Source organism: Seriola aureovittata, chromosome 23 (genome assembly GCF_021018895.1).
Source record: "Seriola aureovittata isolate HTS-2021-v1 ecotype China chromosome 23, ASM2101889v1, whole genome shotgun sequence".
Lineage (NCBI taxonomy): Eukaryota > Metazoa > Chordata > Actinopteri > Carangiformes > Carangidae > Seriola > Seriola aureovittata.
Window position 1 is genome coordinate 15,610,073 of NC_079386.1, and position 20,258 is coordinate 15,630,330.

Genomic DNA, 20,258 nt, shown 5'->3' on the forward strand with positions numbered 1-20,258 from the left:
TTAGCATCTGTGGAGACGTAGGCAGCGGCGGCGGCGGCGGTGTTGTGTTTAGTGTTTACGGCAATGCGGCCAAGCTCGACCTTTGACCCTGCTGCCTGCGAGAGCGTGTGCAAATATAAACATGACTTTCTGATGCAGGAAAAGCAATATAAAACTAATTAACTGTGTGTACCTGTGCATCTGTATTCCTCACACATTGTCAGAATACAGAGCGTAAACACTGTTGTGCTACAAGTTCACTTTTACGAACACCAGCATGAGTCTGAACTTGAAAGTTTTGCACCCCTGGGCGTTATTAGGCACGTTAGCACACACACACATTTACAAAAACACCTCTGGCTTTGTGTGTGTGTGTGTGTGTGTTTGCATGCCAAACCTACTTGACTTTTATCGGCTTCATCGTTGAATCTGATGCCCTGATGATCCTGTGCCAGACTTCAGTCAAAAAATGTTCAAGTAAATAAACACAAGCGCCCACTTACAGCTGTCGCTGCGTCACTTCAGGGATGATACAAACGAGTCTTGAGCAATCCCCAATCCTGCCAAACCAGCGACTTCACTACATGTGTGGGAGAGATGCGTTTGAGTTTTATCATCTGCTGCTATTTTTAAGAGACTGAGTCATGCCCACTGACATAAAGACCAGGAGAAGCTGATTCCAGCTGTCTGTTTAGCTGTGTTTACTCTCATTCACCGACTCCTTTTCCACAGCAAACAAAGTTCCCATCATCAGCCTCAACTAGCAAGAAAATACATAAAAGCTTGAGTCCTGTAAAAAGGCGAAATGTACGGATTAAACAAGCAAGACAAAGTGTTAAAGAACTTGCCCCCTTTGCAGTCTTTCTGCTAAGCTAAGCTAAGCTAACACTCAGCTGTCCATCTGTTAGCAAGAGAGCAAAGAGTCACTGTTGAACCATGACTTAAATATGTCTGTTCACTTTGTAGAGATACTGAGACTACTAACAACTCAAATTCAACATACTGTATCTCTACTGTACAACTCCAGTTTCAGTTGTCTACAAATGAAATGTAATATCGCAGTTTACTAATCTAACTAATCTTTTATGTGCTGAATTAAAGATGACTCATCAGACTGAGCTGTAGAACTGTAGACATCTGTTTCAGCCGAGTTCAGGTTCATGAACACCTGGTATCACTCGGCCCCCCCCCGATTGGAGGGATCTGATCAGGTGGTACAACAGTACTTGTGCTATCATTAGCGTCTGCGGTTTCCTGTGGGTCTAAACGTTTTTGAGTCACATGGCCGGAGAAACGCTCACACATAAGATAGGAACGAACGCTAGACAAACACAAGTCGGTCACATTACGATTGTGACTGACACACAGTAGGGTCAGTACATATGTTGAATCAGCATGAAATTACCAACGACTCCGGGAAGCTGTGGTTAAATGAATCCCCCGTCTCTCTCACACACACACACACACACACACACACACACACACACACACACACACACACACACACACACACCCACATGCAGTCATTCATAAACCCACAGAGACGCTCCGGCGATATAAGTCATCTGCTCGGAGACATATTCCAAAAAGGACTTCTCCCTCTTACAGCATCTCCTGCCCACTCAGCCCCTCCCGCCTCCACACAAACAACCTTTTCTTAAGCCTCTCGTCCTTTTTCTTCAAGGCTACCTCTCTCTCTCTCTCTCTCTCTCTGTCTCTGTCTCTCTCTCTCTGCTCGACTTGTATGATACAATCGGAGAGTGCTGCTCCATGCCCCCGTGGTCTTCAGTGGACGGGAACAGGAATGTCTAGTTTTTCTCCTCTCCAGCGCAAATGGGTTTATACAGTGAGAACGTGCATGAAACTGTTGACGGCGCACGTCCAAACAAAATTTACATCCAGCGTCGCTCATTTTCCAAACATTGTCACATGCGGACGCTCTCGTCACCAGGGCCAATCCAATTTTTAATTTTAATTTCTCTGTCAGCACTTTGGGTTTTGGGGAAAAAGAAGAAGAAGAAGAAGAAGAAGAAGAAGAAGAAAAAGGCATTGTAACCTCTATCTGCTCCGGTAAACAGTTCAACATGGCGGTTTGCACTGTGTGCTGTTTGTTACTGTGTTGTGTTCTTTGTCAAATTAAGTCAATGGATTAAGTTTAAAAAAACAAGAAAAGAAAAGAAAAGAAAAGAAAAAAGCCAAAAAGCGGAAAATGGTGGTTGAAATTGAGCTGGCAGAACAAACAGGCGCCATCCATCTCTTTCCTAAAATGCTTCAGTGACAGTACTGGAGGTCCAGATTTTCCAACAATCCCGCAATGCACTGTAAAGAAATGCTGTGCAGATGAATGCTGAGGTTGGTTAGCAGCGTGAATCACTTTGGTTTTATGTAGTAATTAACTACCTTTCAGGGCAGAGACATCATGTCCTTTATGTTCCTCATCAGAGAAATATGACACTTAAATATGAACTTAAACCTAATCTACACGCAACATTCACACCCTGAAATGCTTATTAATTAAAAAGAAAAGTGAGAGAAAACGAGCCTCATCCCTCTGTGTGATAAGCTGTCTGGCAGCAGGGGGGGAGCTCTCAGAGGCAGTTTTCCTCCGCTAATTGATTCACCTGCAGACGCCGTAAATCACACGAATCACCGGATTGGCCGTTGAAATAACCGCCGAGCGCCAAACTCTCTGCGAGGTGGTTTTCCCTCTGCTGAGCCTCACTGGTGAGCGGAGACAGAGACTTTGGGAAACGCCGCTGACCCCGTTTTAGTTTGAAAAACTCTGGGGGGGTTTCCATTTGGAAACGATGACGTAGACGTCCACGGTCGCTCCCCAATTGGAGCATATCAGTTGACCAATCACGAGCCAGACAAAGACGTGGATTAACTGTGAACAGGCCAACCATTGACCAATCACTGACCTCCATTGTGTTTATGTTAAATGGAGCATCTTTTCCAGAGGAGAGAGAGAAGCTGTGACGCTCAGACCAGAAGTTGATCTGGATCTCGGCACCACACCCGTTTTCAAAGTGCTTTGTTGACTGTATCTTTCACAGGTGTGATGCTATCTCTCTCTCTCTCTCTCTCTGTCTCTCTCTCTCTCTCTCTCTCTCTCTCTCTTGAAAACAATCCCAGCCGTGCTGTCACAGCTGGTAACGAACAGCATTCCTGAGGTCAGATATAGGTCAGGTCTGACCACAGCCACTTGTTACGGCCGGCTGGTTGGCTCGTCGGCTCGTTGGCATCACAGCTGTTGCAGCCAACAGGTGTCCGGAGGAAAACGCTGATTGCGGCTCCTTATTGCAAATCACTGCTCTTCTGCAATAAGTCTAAATGCGACGGACAGAATCATGACACAGCGATCCGTGTCCGTTCAAGTGGAGATGTAAATGAAGGCAGATGGTATGAAGACTGCTGGGTAACTGATTTTGGATTTAGACGTCAGGTGTATAAACGTTTTAGCTATCCTCATAAGTGTAAAAAGCCTAACCGTTCTGAAATAAGACAGAGTTCACTCGCACTGACTCACACACACACACACACAAACTTTCTGGCGCATAACTGACAGTCCAACAAGTCCAAAACAGATGCTTGGATTTGCTTCACTGATAGATTTAAACTATGCGGTTTGGATGTGCGCTCAGCATCGCCCGCTCACGCTGGTTGCATGAAACAGAGAATGACAAGCGATGAGTCTGAGGAGGGCAGAGCATTAAAACGAGGTGGACGGAGAAGAATGGAAAAGTAATAAGAAGAGGGCCATTACAACAGTCTTGACCGCAGTTTGTTTCCTGGAAAGTATTATGATATGTGTTGGCATGGCGACTCCATTTTTGCGGGTCACACACGCATACGAGCTGTGTTTAATGGAACCGGTGAGCGAGCGATTCCGACGACGATGTGCGTGAGAGGATGACGGGAGGAAAGCCACGATGATGATGATGGCGGTGCTGGCATGACGTGATGAAGATGGTGCTGAAGGCGTGAAGCGGCGTGATCGAAACAGGAGGGGTGAAGAGTGGAAAGAGTGTAGGAAGGAGGAGACGCTTGGCAAACCCAGCTGGACGGGAACAAATACAACAGGAAGGAGATGAGAGACGCGGAGGGGAAGAAGCGGGAAGCGGAGAATAAAAAAGGTGACGCAGGAAAAAGATGAGAAACGAGCAAAAAATGTGGCGAGCAACCAAGAGAGAAAAAAAATATCACAATGAGATATTGATTATAGAGTGGAGGAGTGGAAGAAAAAAATAGTATTGGCTGAGTTAAACCTCAAAGAAATGCTTGTTTAAAAACCACATAATGATCCGAAAGTTCAAATGAAATGAACAATACAAAGGACCACACTAGTTTGAGCTCATTACTACACATCAGACACACTTTACATTACTGCTCAGTATTTATTAGCATTTCAGTTGAGTTTATTTCCCCTTTAGGAATCAATTCCTCTCAGACTGTTTCATTATTGTATGAAAATCATCTTCAGACTGTCCTGGTGTAAAGTGGATCCGTCATGGCCTGTTTCTTTTTACACAGCTGAGACATTTCCGCTGCACGCTGTGGAAAATCAAACTCACATATGGAAACTGTGAAAGAGTTGATGTGACTTTTATAAACAAACAAACAAAAAAAAGAACATGTCAGCGTTGATGTTATAAAAATGTAACTCTGATATAGGGCTCTCAAATGTCACAAAAAGTGGAAACAGACCTTTCAATTGTGTTTTGCTGACTTTTCTAAAAAAAAAAGAAAAGAAAAATCACTGTTTTCTATCTAAATCTCTATTGCTCTATTTAAAAAGTACAAGAAATATTCAATTATATGTCCAAGGAATTATCCAGAATGTCACTGGTGGGTTTAATTTGAAATTTAATTCATTAGCTGCGGTCATATGTACTTAACACTACGGTTGAGTAGCATTTAAATTAATTTACACCCAGTATAAAGGAGCAACTGGTTCCAGTTCAGTTCATTATGGTATGAAAATCAATTTGCAGATGCTTGAAACTTTGTTAAATCTATTATATTGAGCGATTAGTCGGCTTATTTTTACATAATCATGGCAGGGAAAGAAACTTTATTGCATCTTTTAGCACCTGACATGTTGGGAGTCGAACCCTGTTCTGGTATGAACTGAAATCAGTGACCTACTGTAAGGTGGGAAATCAATTTAGAAGCAGATTGTAATGTACAATCGTTAGAATCGATAGACTTTACTTTCTCTAAAGAGAGAAAAGAAAAGCAGAAAACGACAGGAGGCGAAAGATAAAGAGTTTCCTCCTGTTACAGATTTAAAATCTCTCCACCTGGAGAATTCAGCTCCACGGGGCTCGATACTCTGCTACCATGTGGAATAGACTCTGACATATACGATGCATTCATAAAGTATTCAGACCCCTTCCCCTTCATATACATTTTGTTATGTTGCAGCCTTATATACTAAAATTGTCTGAATTCGTTTTCCCGCTCATCAATCTGCTGCATGAACACATGCAGCGAGCGATGTCCATTCCATCTCGCAGATGTAAAGTTATTGTATTATCTTGCATGCACACGCTGCCGTGTGGGTGATTTAAAGAGAGACGGGGGAAAGTGCAAGAGGCTGGAGACCAGCAGGGGAGAGGAAAGGGAGGATGAGAGGGGAGATACAGCGCAGGAGGATTTTATGGCATGTGTGTGACTAAGCTGAGATATTTCGAGTCTTAAGCTCTCACCCCCCCCCAGTGGAGGCCGGAGTAACTTTCCTCCTCCGCTGCACCCCGCTGTGCTTGGTTAAAGAGGCAGCGCTGAAACGTCTGCACCTGCTGAGAAAAGTTGCCAATGCGTCGGCTCGCAGCTTTCAGTCGCGGTGATGGATCACCCTCGCAGACGGGGTCAGGGTTAACACATCCAGGGCAGGAATTCACACATGCGCTCGCTCGAACGTTCTCTCCTGCGTCTCAGCTGTTGCGTGTCTTTACCGCCACTCTAACTTAAAGACCAGCGTGGTCAATAACGGCTGCGTGCATGAGCAGAGACGGCGGTTTGCTCTATTTTAGCACATGCACTGCAGACTAGATGCTACAGTGGCTGGGTAGCAGTTATTTTCTTTGGAGAGGAATGACTTTCCTTCCTCCGGTTTAGGTCGAAGGGTCAACACCAGCTCCCCATGCACTCGTTCACCTTCAGCCAATTACAGGAAAGGGATTTACCTTTCGTTTTAGGGAGGCCAGGGTTGACGAGGCTTAGAAATAGCAAGTGAAACCCAAACCACACCCGCTTGTAGATCTACAGATTTGCTAAGTAAGATTTTTTTCTCTTCCTTGCGACCCTCAAAAGGAGAAGAGTTAACGGATGGATGGATGGATTTTTTTTCTCCCCTGTAGAAGAAAACCATCATGACTTTTTATTTATTTATTTTTTTAAAGGCTGAGAATTTGCTTGTGGTGATAATTGTGGCACAGTGTGTGACAGATGTGCATGCAGAGACTCATGCACTTCAGATGGACACAGTGTAATCCAGTTTACTTCCTGTAGCTACAATTTACAGATGTCCCCTAAACGCCTCACATGCAGGCTATCAGCAGATGCTAGTTGCTGCTCACATCATCAGGGGCCCCACTGAAGGGGGGTGGGGGGGGGCCCCCCTTTTCCCCCTGGGGGATCCTCCTAAAAGTGCACCTCTGCATGCGAGATCAGCCGACCTTGATCTTCATCAATGGATGACGTGAACTCGGTTAACTGCGACTGTCAACTGATATTTGCCAGGGTCAGAAATGAACATGAGACCCATCTCCGTGGCAACTGGGTAGCTAATGAAGAGCATGTGATAGGGTTGAAAGTTTGAATCCCTGGAGTTGGATTTGTTCTGTCGAACAACAATTTTCATGGTGAAGAATAAAATACTGAAAGTTCACAAACTGAGAACAGGTTTATTATCTTGTTGTATGATTTTTAAATTATATAATAACAATAATGGAAAGCAGAAGAAGCGGTTTTACCGTTGACTGTTGACCCCGTCACGCCGCAGTGAGTTATTTCTTATCAGAGGTCAGTTCCTGTAGAGGAACAATGCTCCTCTGGCCTCTCTTTGTCCGACTCTGATGTATTGTAGGTGTTGTATCAGTAAATCTGCTCCATGTCAAGCGCTGATGTCATAGCAAATATTTGGCCTTTGACTTGTGATGCAGAACAGCTGTTTTGATCGCTGTCTTGGTCAGGGCGTGGACAGACACGCAGCAGGCTCTGTGTTCTGTAACGAAACGGGCATTTGGATGTGTTAGGTTCTACTCAGTGACATTTTTGTGGACTCGTATAATTTGTCTTAGCCTCCAAATCTGCTCTTGTTTTACTTTGACATCACACAGTAAGAGTCTGTGCCTTTCATCTCTCCCTCTGTTTGTCTCTTGTTTTTCCATATCAAAGAGCTTGTGTTTTACAAGTGCACAGTTTAAAATCAGTCCTTTTACCGTCCAAGAATAATCTACACATGAAGGAAATGGATTGTACCGAAGTGACCCTGGAACTGCAGGGGAACGGGACTTCAACTCACAAAGCTCTGATTGAAATCAAAGAGTCAGAGACACATGACTCTGCAATTTATCAGGCATGAACTTTTAATTATCTTTATGGATTTTTAAAAACTCATGAGCTCGGCAGGCGAGACTTTGGTTCTAAGATGATCCTTAAATAACTCTGCCAACATGAAATGAGTGCGCCCATGCAACGGTCCGTCACATCCAGGCCACTGTACACGAGCTACTTCTTCTATCTGATAAGTGGAACAACCAGTGTTTGCTGCACTTAAAACTTTATTAATTCACAAGATTATTAAAAATATAAACTGAAATTACATGCATTTGTTATCTGATGCAGTAATAAACAGAGAATAAAAAAGAGAAATGCCTACTGTGCAGAAAACTGAATAATGATAATGAAAACAAATTCTGCTGTAGCCTTTTAGTGATACATTATCTTTGGTTGATAAATAAAAGTATCTATTGACATCACTGATACTGGACTTTGTATTACTTAGTAATTTGTGGGATCGCCCATCATTAAAGTATGACTTTAATTACATTTTATATCTTTATATCATCGCCCAAAACCACGTCAAACGAGGTCATCTCACTCCCCGATGATGAAGAGATGGCGGTCAGCATTATGTAACCATAACAACGTGGTCATTCAGAGTGACGACCACTTGTTTCTTTGGCTTGAGACAAAACCAAAGTTGACCCCTGACCTCAGCGAAGCCTTATCTTATTCTGCTCTACAGTTGGCTATTGAAAAACAAATGTCAGTCAATGACATGCCGTGTATACACGCGCACAGGGAGGAGGTGGAGGGGCTGCAGTGTTGTTAGTGATTTCCAACTGATACACAAACACAAAAGACCCCTTGTGTCCGGCGTCGACCACCCTGCCTCTTTCCATTCAGCCCTCAGGCTCCGGGTTCCAGCAACCCCCCGACAATCCTCCCCTACCTCCCTCCGTCTCCACACCACAGCTCCTTCACCGAAGACACTGAAGGTCGCTGAGTTTAGATCCTTTAACACTTAATGCAAGAGGGCAAGAAGCTTCAGCTCTGTCACGATACATGTGTTAAATGGCTGAATTCCAGACTCATCAGCTTTGGGGGATTTCCCCAAAGCAGGATTCTTCAATACAATGTGTTCACTTGTAAAATGTAAAATATATATACGCACAGCATATTCCCAGGGCATTTCAAAACTCATATAAAGAAGCTCACAGTCTTCAACTTCAACTTTTAACTCTCTCTTGCTCAAAGCCCGGCAGACACTTTCCTTCCTGCTGCTAGAGCAATGTTAAAAAAGGGCGCACCAATCGATTTAGTATCCTCATTTCCAGCTCAACGTCATAATTAATTTAATAAAGTATTAATATATTGCTGCTTTGGTACAAGTACCGGAGAGATGGAGATGTACCAACGGAAGCCAGGCACCGCTTATTAGCTCGTAATGAGATTTATTACTTCCTCTCAAGGTCTCGTACCGGCTTCGGCTCTTTGATCTTCATCTCGCTGACCAGCCCTGGCAAACATTTGAAAGCCTTTCGTTGTTACTGACTTCTTTGAGGATTCATGTGCTCAGTCTTTCATGTAGAAGATAACATTCAGCGTTGAAAGAGCTGATAAGTTTTTAACTCCTGAATATTTGATGTTCCTCTTTCCTCATTATTAAACTTCTGTTTCCTTGTTACATGAATAAGTTGAGTGTCTGAGTCAATGATTTATCAGATTGATAAACGACCTTAAAAAACTTTTGAAAAAAAGCTGAATTCAGCCGTAGAAAATCTGTAAAGTGAAGGAAATAAAGAGGGAGAAGGGTTAAAAAAGAAAAAGTGGATAAACCATAACCAGAGGGAGGGAGGAGAAGTGAGAATGGAAAAAACAGAAATAAAAGGGGGAGACAAGATTTTTATTGTTCTTGATGTAACATGACGATACATGTGTGAGCAATGACAAACGCCAGATTGCAACACACTCGGCTCACACCTGCTTAAGGATAATAACGCTGAACTAGACTTCTCAGTATTACAATCTATTTCTTATGCAACTGGAGATCAGCAGGAAAAGTTTAATTCTGACTTTAAAAACATTCCTGTTTGTAATCTTGATGAAAACCTTTTATCCACACTTTTGAAATTCTGTGGTGACAGTTTTTTCTCTCTGACAGTTTTTTCTCTCTGACAGTTTTTTCTCTCTGACAGTTTTTTCTGTGGTGACAGTTTTTTCTCTCTGACAGTTTTTTCTCTAGAGAGAGAAAGAGGAGGCTTACTGTGAATTTTCCTGTTAGCAAACAAGCTAAAGAGCTAACCGACAATTAGAGCTTTAATTCTTTATTAAATTAAATTAAATTAAACGGTACAAACCTGAGAACTAAATGTCAGCGGCGAGTAAAAAGAAAAGCACAGAGGAAAATAGAGAGAAGCTCTGGGAGCTATCGCTAGCATGTTTCTAGGTTGCTTGCATGTTAGCGGTTAGCTTGCTAGTTAGCCCTGCAGGTAGCCACTACGTCACCAAGCTCCATGATGATGGAGATACATTTGTTGTGTCTGACTTTCTGGTGTCCGCTCCTGAACACCATTAAACATGAATTTCGTATTAAAATTAAACCTTTTCAATAACGTTAGCTGCTAAATTTAGCCCCCAATAATCTAATGTGAGTTTAACTTATTTTTAATGACTTGAAACATTCATTTCCTTATTTTGATTTATTGTATTTCATTGATAGTTAGTTTGCTTAGTGAGTTGCTGTAATATATATATATCTTCTAGTTTAAAACAGACAACACTGCTATAAGAAACCCTTATAAGGATGTAAAGCCTCTTGGAAACACTGTGAAAGCCCCCAGCCTTTACATATTTGTACATTTTTTGGTGCATTTACAGACCAAACATTGTTATAGCCCAACATAACAACTGCTAGATTTGGCTCTTTGGCTTCTAGCCTCAGCTAAAAACTCAACAGTAGGTCCATTTGGATAAACAGGCCCAACATTGTCTCTGTTAAAACATACTGCCGGCTTTGTTGCGACCTTGGAAATGTGACATTTTCGCGTCTGATGAAGCCATGGTTTCATTACCACAGTCAAGGATGTTTTTGTTGATTAGGTTTTATTGAGTTTCCTTCTGGGAAAAAAATGTTTTAAAAAGTCCCTTCGGTACATCCCCAGCTACAAGAGGAGCTTCTGTGAATCCTTAAATTGTTATGTTCATGTCTAATATCATCTCTTGACCACACTGTCTCCTTGGCCGAGGCTTTTATCTCTTTTTATTTATAGCCATCCTCTAGATGTGCACCGACTTCCTGGACCACAGTCTGTTTCAGCTGTCAGCATGAAAAATAAGATGGAAAAGCTGGCATAAACACGACTGCGAGATAAAAGAAAAAACATGTAACTCCTATGAAGTCATCACAATGTAAGCACAAAATCCAAACCGCGCTGTACGTTTGATAAACGGCCTCATTTTGACAGTCTAAACAATAAGTGTTTGAGACTTACCACCTTGCGAGCTTGGAAACGTTCCCCCGGATTTGTTTTTATGTAAAATATATGTCTTAAGGGCCTCACTTATTTTACAGTGTTTTCAAAGAAAGCTGTGGTCTTAAGAGATGACTTACTATAAACCACAGAGAGACGAGTCAGGGCCAAACTGAATCTTCGTATTTGTTTTGACCTGCCAGACGGAGCAGATGGGCGGGTTATTGGACACGGTTTTGAAAGATGTTCTGCTGATGAAACAATGTTTTTCTTACGATGGAACAAATTTCTGTCTTGTACATTTGCCAGCGTCAAGCAAAAAACAAACCCAACAACTGTCACACAAAATAGTTTAATTAATAATAAAAATATAACGTCTTTAAAAAGAGCTTTTTCTACATAAAATAAATACAGCAAATACAACTGAAGCTAAATAAAAGCAAAGAAAACTGTACAAATACCTGCAGCATCACTGTCTAAAATAAAAATATAATTGAGAGCCCTTTAAAAAATGTACAAAGAAAATAAATTATCATGATTTCTAAATGCTTGTACCATGAAAACACTCGGACCCGGTCTAAAAGCATTAAAAGACAAAGTATCGCTGTCTCCTGTTCGACAGCTGATCAAAGAGTTTCACCCCAGACAACTCCAGAAAAGTTTTAACCGTGCTGCTTTTTAACTTTGAATAAAATCCCACTTTCAGTCAGTGAAGATCGACACATCCAAAGAAATTCAGCCTGACTAACTCGAAGAGTCTGGACACTGGGGATTTCTCTTTAGAGCCAAGTACGGCAGATTCACAGCTGTTTCGCTTCGCTGTGAATCAGTTTTAGCTCTTTTTTGTTGCACCTAATCTTCTAATAACGCCACTCAAGATCTGGTTCAGTGGACTACTGACTGTGTCTCCATCACTGGTTCACTCAGCGCATCATATTGTCAGTGGAGCCGAGACGCTGCAGCATTTGACGCGTGAACACCAACGCCTGATGCACCATGATCGAACGTCTGCTTCTCTGGGAGAGCTGAGTTTGAAATTAAATTGCAATGATGAAACAAGTAAAAAATTCCTCAATGAAGTGACTTGCACTCAGTAAGGTGTGACTGTTCTGTTGAATATAATCCATCTCTGTATCATGGCAGGTGAATTCTCCATAAATGTTAATCTCAGACTTGTTTCCATCCAGTTTGCAAACTAAAAAAAAACTAAAAGAAACTTTGACCACCAAGATATAATCAGTTTCTCCTGGAGTCCGGGTGAACATTTGTAACGAATTTGAAGCGTTTTGTGTGGTCACCACCCCCCTTGACCTTTGACCTTTAACCCCCAAAATATAATCAGTTCATCCTTGAGTCCTATCGAATATTTGTGCTAATTATGAAGAAGTTCTGTCAAGGCCTGACTGAGACATGGCGTCCACGAGAATGGGACGGATGTACGGACGGACAACCCGAAAACAATGGATACTGTTAAAAATATAAATGAAACTATTGTATGAACTTTATACATACAGTATATATATAGTATACATAAACATACAGTAACCTGCAATCTGTGGTAACATACACAATTAACCAAATACAGTGTGTGTCCAACGGGCTCTTACAGCACAGACCCACATTATATACTGTGCACAAAGAACGTTCTCCATGGAACCGGTTGAGCTCATGCGTTCTCACATGCACAGGCCTGCAGTACACAGCAGTTATTCCTGCACCACGGGCCTGTGAGCGGTTTTGTTTTGTTTTTGTTTGGTATTACACATCAGTCCTGTAACCACCGCGTGTCTTGTGCTGTGTCAGCAGCAACAGACAAGGTCAAAGTCCTTGTAGAAACAATAAAAAGCGATTGTGATTGGAGATACGAGGAGGCCAGCGACTGTGTTTACGTGCACAGAGGACTGCTGAGGCAAGCGTCCATGACGGTCTTGTTTTTATGCTTTATCACATAATAATCGTTAATGTTTTAATAATACTGCACCCACGAAACTGGGTTTAACAGACACACAGAAATCAGCACTGATGACTTCAGCTGTTTGCATGACATTGGGACATTAAATCATTAATTCTTTAATCTGGAAAAAGAGATCAGATCACATGTATCAACCCTAAATGATATTTCAGTACAGTACCAGTAGATGTTAATGCATTTTAATAATAATAATAATAATAATAATAGTTAATATTCTTTCTGGTACAGACTGAAAATATTTAAATAATATCAATATTTTTAACATTGCATTCGACCTATGACATGTCGATTTCCTCTTTATTAATATCTTTGATTATCAGATTATCAGGGATACGACTGACAACAAAGAAGATGAAAAAAAAGGCAAGAAAGTGCAAAAAAAACCAGAAACATCTTGTGTTTGGAGCTGGCTTTTTTGCACTATACAAAACAACATAAAGGTTTTCCATGTGTCAGTACGTCATTATTGTGACTCAGCAGTTATTGATATCAGTATTCACCCGTGTCAAGCGAAACTTCGAAACACAGAGAGTCCAAGAAAGGCTGCAAAACAGCCCCGCCCCTGGCCTAGTTCCATGCTGTTTGTGTCCTTAGGAGTTAAAACTGTATTGTGAAAGAGATTAAGTGTTACAGAGAGAGAGAGAGAGAGAGAGAGAGAGAGAGAGAGAGAGAGAGAGACACAGGGAGGGAGGAGACAGAGAGAGAATGAATGCAGTAGAAACAGATTCCTTGATGACAGCTTTACAGTCACTGATGTGTTTGTGCAGAAAGAAACGCAAACAAACACACGGAGGACGCTAAATACACAAAAAGCGTCGGTTTGTTGCGCATCAACGGTTTCATCCTGTTTGTGAAAGTGTGAGGGGAGACGTGGAGAAAACGAGCGAAGAGAAGAAGAAAAACCGAGCTGATGTGCGACTGAACCTCAACTCAATAAAAAAGGCTGATAGCAGCCTCTTTGTTTCTCAGGAGTGTGAAGTAAACTGCTTCCTTGTCTGTACACAACATTCTTCTGGCAGGAAACTCCCACAGCAAACAGGTCAGTTATCAGAGGCTGGCATCGAGTCAGCCACTGGTGCGTTACCTGTCATAAAAAAACCTTTTCCCTCGCTGCGTCTCAGCGATAAACCGCTAATGGCCGACTTCTGTTTGGTCACAGGGCGAATAAATCACAGTCAGATGCCTGTGATGAACGCACACAGAGATAGATATATATATATATATATATATATATATATATATATATATAAGAGCCATATGCCATACTTTTCAGAGCTGCTTTAAATAAATGGAAGGAGCATGAGAAGAAGTTTGAATTTCTGATGTGATGACTCCTTTGAGATCATCAGCAAAAAATGTATTCTAAACGTTGATGTTAATAGGATTTTTTATATTTTAGATTTAAAAGAATAATAAAAACCTAAATAAATAAGTAAATATTATTATGAAGGAAGTGCAGAGGAGGAAAGTCACTTCTGGAGACATGATCAGATATGAGAGGGGCTGAAACCAATGAGGGAGAAAAGCCGTATGACAAGGCAGCCAACGATAGTTTGTGTCTTGATTATTTGGCGTTTCTCCGCCGCTCTTCTTCCTCACACGTGATGAAGTGAAGGAATCAGTGAAGAATTACATGATTACAGTCTGGGGCTCCAGAACCAGGACCGGGCCGGTCCGAGGACTCAAAAACAAAAAACGAGCCTTAAAAAAACCTTTCAGTGGAGCCGCTGGGAGATCACCCTCCTGACGTGGCTCCAAACCACACAAACTTTCAAATGCTGCAGCTCGTAAGTGGAGCTCACGAGGATCAGAAACAAATTTGGCCAAAATACAAGACTGATTCAGTTTCAATTTTTTACGGCCCATCTTGGCATCACCGTGGCATTTGTGGTGTTTAGATGGCGTGATTACATTTTAGAGCAACAACTGTCTGCATTCATTTGGCACGTTAAGCACAAACTTCGTTTCCGTCATTACTTGCGAAGCGTGCATGCGCTGGTTATCGTCTCTGCATCACGTCCAGTGCATGAAATCATCATTTCGTGTGAGTGTCTTGTGCGTGGGGGATATTATTTAGAAAACTGACTCCAACAGAAACAATGAAAGCTGCTACACCAGATAACGACTGCTGAGAAACTGCAGTACCACACACGTGAAAAACAAACCGTTAAACTCTGATTAATCCATTAAATGTCTTAATTAATGGACATATTAGTAAGTATACATCTCATATAGTGTTTAAAGTGCTAATTAACCAACAATTTTCTTAATTGGTTAATTGTTAAGCTCTCGACTCCTGTCCTTCAAAGGGCTTCTAATGTAATTAAAACAGTCAATAGCAAAAACAACACAATTGATAAAACGCACAACAAGATACAAGATATTTTTGGGTCGTTGGTCTGACAGAGCAACTATCTGTGAAACTGCAACTGGCATTTTTCAGTAGTTAGTTACTGTGCAGACATAACAATCCATTCATTCATTAAAAAATAATGAAAATGATTAGTTACAGCCCTGCTCTCAACATGCTTTAAAGCCTCACTCTAGATTAATGCTGAATATTTCATTGCAACGCCGGGAAGGAGACGATGCTTCCTGACTTCCAACACAACAAACTTTATCAGCGCAGACGTGTGTGGACATCTGAGGTCACATTTTCCACGGGGCTTACCCTGTCAGGCATCAATTACTGCTCTGGCGTTTCAGAAAGGAAAAGAGACTGTGGAAACAGACAAATAACTCACTGCAGGAGGAGACAGGTTGTTGACGCAGAGCTGTTTGGTTTGAATTAAACCACATATGCAGAGAAAACAGCCAACTGTGAAATTTTAATTTGTGATGCTATCACTCTGGAGCTGGTGCCCGTTTCCTACAATGATGGATATCTCTCCGCTCTCTTTGACCGGCAAAGCTAGAACAAGAAAAAAACAAAAAAAACAACTTTATTTACATTCCTTTTTTCACCAAATCTACAGTGAGTTACTTATTAACCGTCGTCGCAGCTTTAAAAGGCTAAATTAGTCATTAGCCACACAAACACACTGCTGTTTTGTCTCCATCTTTAGTGAACATGTAGCCGACCGACCGTAATCATGTCCACATGCACAGCGAACTGGACAACACACACACACACACACACACACACACACACACACACACACACACACACACACACACACACACACGGCGAGGAATGAGCAGACTCTTAGACCAGATTAGAGCTGATAAGAGTTTGTAGCTGTAACTCAAAGAACTACACAGACACACACACACACACACACACACACACACACACACACACACACACACACACACACACACCACCAGTCCAGGCCTGTCGGGGTCGAGCAGCATATTAAAGTATTGGGTTACAGCTACTGCTAATCTGCAGAAGAAACGCTCCTTCATGTGCATACTTGTCTGTCTTTCACTCTCCTCTCTTTCAGTCCTCCTGTACTTTGTTTCCATACTTGTCCACTCTGACTCTTTTCTTCTCTTCTCGTGTTTTTCCAACTATTTCTTTTTTTTTTTCATTCTCATTCCTCTGCTTCTCTCGTTTCCCATAATTGTCCATCATCTTTCACTCACTGGATTTTCCCCCTTTTAGTTTTTTCTTCCCCCCACCGACTTCTGATTTTTGGCTCTGCAGACTCGTTTACTCCGTGTGTTCACTCTTGCTCTTTACAAATGGCTTCATAAAGAAAGCTTCACCTACACTACAGCAGGTCTGAAAGTCGCTGGTGCAACATGTGCACTGAAAACATGCTTTAACATCTGTTGCGTGGATGTGCCACCGTCACTACAACACAAATCTAATTTACTGATTAATCCTTGCACCAGCTTTAAGAGGCAAAATTAGCCATTAGCCACATAAACACACAGGTATTTCCTCTTCATCTTTGATGCACATGTACGCCACAGACTGCTGTGGTTTTTACTGCACTACACTTCCCCGAAATCACATTTACAGGCGCACACACTCACACACACACACACACACACACACACACACACACACACACAAAATAATGATGATAATAAACTTTATTTACAGAGCACTTTTCATAGAAGAGATCTAATAATAGAAATGGAGATTATTAAACAAGCAGGAATTAATAGAGGGTCTTGTTAGAGGAAATACTCTGCTGTGATGCATTGTGGGAAGTGTAAGATGTAGGGTTTTGGAGCTTGGCCCCTGACCAGGGACTAAAAAGTTAAGTTTTACAAGCCTCTTTCATCTTCGTGAAAGTTGTAATAGTAAATTGGTGGAGTTCACCTTTAAAGGTGACACACCTACTGTGACATCAGTATTTAGGGGTGTGGTCAAAAGAAGAGGAGTTTTTAAAGATTTACTCTCTATCTCTCCCTCTCCAGTGACCTTTCATTTTTTCCCTCCGTTTCTTTCATTTCTCTCTTATTTTTAGATTTTGGCCAGACGAAGTACGAAGTGAAGAAATCTGACTATTTTTGTCTCTGTCTGTCGCCCTACTGGGGGGGGGAGGGGGGGGGGGGGTTCAGCCTCTAGCTGTTGTGGTTATGGCAGCTGCTCAGGGTTTTTAGACTTGTGCCGTCACAGACTACAAGCAAAAACACACAACACAACACAATGAAAGCGCCCTGGTGTCAGACTCAAGCTACGTGCACACACTTGAGGTCATGCTGGTAGTGAACCTTATATTTGAGGCTTGTCACGTCAGGGGCTACGGGCTGATTTACTGGTAACAAAAACGGCGGCCTTAACGAGGACGGGAGCGAAGCCTTTCATGGTAAACCTGCACGTCACAACCCTAAAACCCTCGTTAAGGACCAAGCCCACAAACACATAAACTTAACCACGGCCAGAAGCCCGAGGAGGACGTGATTAACCTCCTGGCGACATCAGATCTACAGTATTTATTGCTTTAAAAGAGCTAATCGCAGAGCGGCACAGTGCAGGCTGCTGAGGTTAAGATTAATGTTACACCAGGGTGTCATTTATGCAACAAGAAGGTTTTTTTTTTTCCCGACAAATATATAAGACTTTCCTGCAGGAACGCGCCTGGTGTCGGCGAGTTACACCTTGACTAAACAGCGTGTGCACGTCAGACGTTTCTGGCCCGTTTATAAAAAGGATGGTATGACACGTCAATTCTATGATGTTAAAAGAGTTAAACGTGTCAGAGAGGACCACATTTCAGGGGCAAATGGAGCCGCAGGAGCCCCTATGATGTGCTATCAGGGGTCATCTTTCTGCCCCGAGGCATGCATGCCATGAGCATTTACTCGTGACCTTTTCCGCCTCTCTCTTTTAAAGAGGAGGAATCCCCTAGCAGAGAGGTCACGGAGGTCGGGACGTCGGGGGTTAAAGTGAGGAGCTGGATTTACGAAATAAGCTCATGCACCGCCGTACCTGGAGCGCCGCTGTCGAGGCTTTACTAAATGGTACCGTGTATCCCGGCAGCGCTGCTTCTTATATTACTTTTTGAGAGAGAGCGATATCTGAATTTCGCAGGTTCCAAACTGCACAGGGAGCCCGTGTTGTCCATCTGGACTCAAGAACGAAGGGTTCACTAAATCTCCTGCTCCTTTTGTCGTAGCCAAAATACTGCAGACTGCTCACTGCAGCCAAGAAAGAAATAAAGACAGAGAAGTTTTTAAAAACGCACACGACATTCAGCACGTCTGCTCCATGGAAAAGTGATTCTGGAAGAGGAATCAAACGTGAACGTTGATCAAAGTAGAAACTGATGCGTTGAGTAATTGCGGCTGTTTTTAGTTAGTCTTAGTTTTTCTGGCAGTTTTAGTTTGATTGGTCACCAAAGATACAGATAATTGGATGAGTTAAGAATATTTTCTTTCCCATGATCGCACACTATCAATCACTGGGGGATGAATTTATATTCAAAGTCACTTTATTCTGGAAAGATATATTGCAAAAATAAATTATGTGAAAACACATTGAGAGAAAATGGGAAATGTTTATTGAAGTAAAAAAAAAAAAAAAAGTATCAAGCAGATTCTGAATTATTTTGACTTTGTTTTCTTTTGTTTTCTTATTTATTTACTAATTTTACCCTTTAATATCTTATTTACATTGGCAAACCTGATTGATATTGTGATGTCATGTGTTTGTGATCATTATTTGGCTTGTTTAGTGTGACCTAGTGTGTTTATTGTTTTATCTTCTGGTTATTTATCTCATGTTTTTGTTCAATTAAAAATAAATGAGTAAAAATAATCACTATAATCAACATAGAATTGGTGCAGCACCTTAGTGTTAGTGGGCCCTCGTCTGGAGTAGTGTAATCCTTGTATTAAATGCTGATGTCAAAGTATCCGGGCTGGGTTGTGGGAATGATCGAGTCCTCGGGGGAATGAAGAGGCGTTTTTAGGGAAAACTAATCCTGACTCATTACGGAGTCGTCGAGATGTCCAAACATCGAACATGAGAAGACATCATCCTGAAAACATCCAGTAACACCGTCATAAACTTATTACAGCTCCCACGCCGCCTCATAAAAACTCCACCACGTTAAAAAAAAAAGTTGTAAGATAGAGGAAACATAAAAGGTTCAAGCCTTGACGAGTTATTTATCCACCGTTCATTCATTCCAGCTCATTTGCTTGGAGCTTTTTAAACTGAAACGCGTCCACTTGGACTTCCACATGTCTTTTACCTTTCACCTCTTTTGGCAATTTAATATCCAGCAGGAACCAGTGTCAGAACACCTTCAGGAAGTGATCCTTTCATATTCTTAGATTATCTGAGAGTTTATTACATGATCGCTGATTGAAAATATATTATAAAAAGTAAAGGTGGTGAACATGGTAAAACACCAGCAGGTTAGCATTGTCATTTTGAGCGTGTTACGCAATGCTAACGTTAGCATTAACCTCAAAACGTCTGTGCTCAAGCCACATGGCTGTAGACTCGTCTTCTTTGTTACACTATCGGTTAAAAAAAATCATATGAGAGCTACTTAAAAAACATTAGTATAATTTGCTAACTTCACAATAGCCACAATAGCCTTTAGCCTGCGCCACTGGTTTAAACTGTAATCCAAAGTACCAGTAATCCACATGAGGTCTGCATTTTATGGAGCTAAATGGTACAAATAACCCATTTCATAAATGCAACTAGATTGTTATTAATTAACGGTTAAAGATTTATAAAGTTGACATAATTCAGTCCATGCTGTTGCCATTAGCAAACTGTTATAACAAGCTAAAGCCTGGGATTACCTGGGATTAACTCCATGATGCCACAGTTGTAATTGACCTTTCATTTTAAGGGCAATAATAACTTCAAGATGTAATCATAATCATCCCAACAAGGCGGGGAGGGA

The 20,258-nt window shown here is 41.7% G+C and overlaps 2 protein-coding genes across 2 annotated transcripts in view; both read left to right on the top strand.

The window, feature by feature from the left end:
* The window catches only part of LOC130164900 (uncharacterized), a 31,235-nt gene extending 30,281 nt beyond the window's left edge, over positions 1–954 (top strand). The window contains exon 5 of the mRNA XM_056369894.1: positions 946–954. Coding sequence (XP_056225869.1) covers positions 946–954 — 9 coding nt within the window. The remainder of the gene's footprint in view (positions 1–945) is intronic.
* Positions 1–20,258, top strand: part of LOC130164984 (tumor necrosis factor ligand superfamily member 10-like) — a 35,672-nt gene that overhangs the window by 1,421 nt on the left and 13,993 nt on the right. The window lies entirely within an intron of this gene.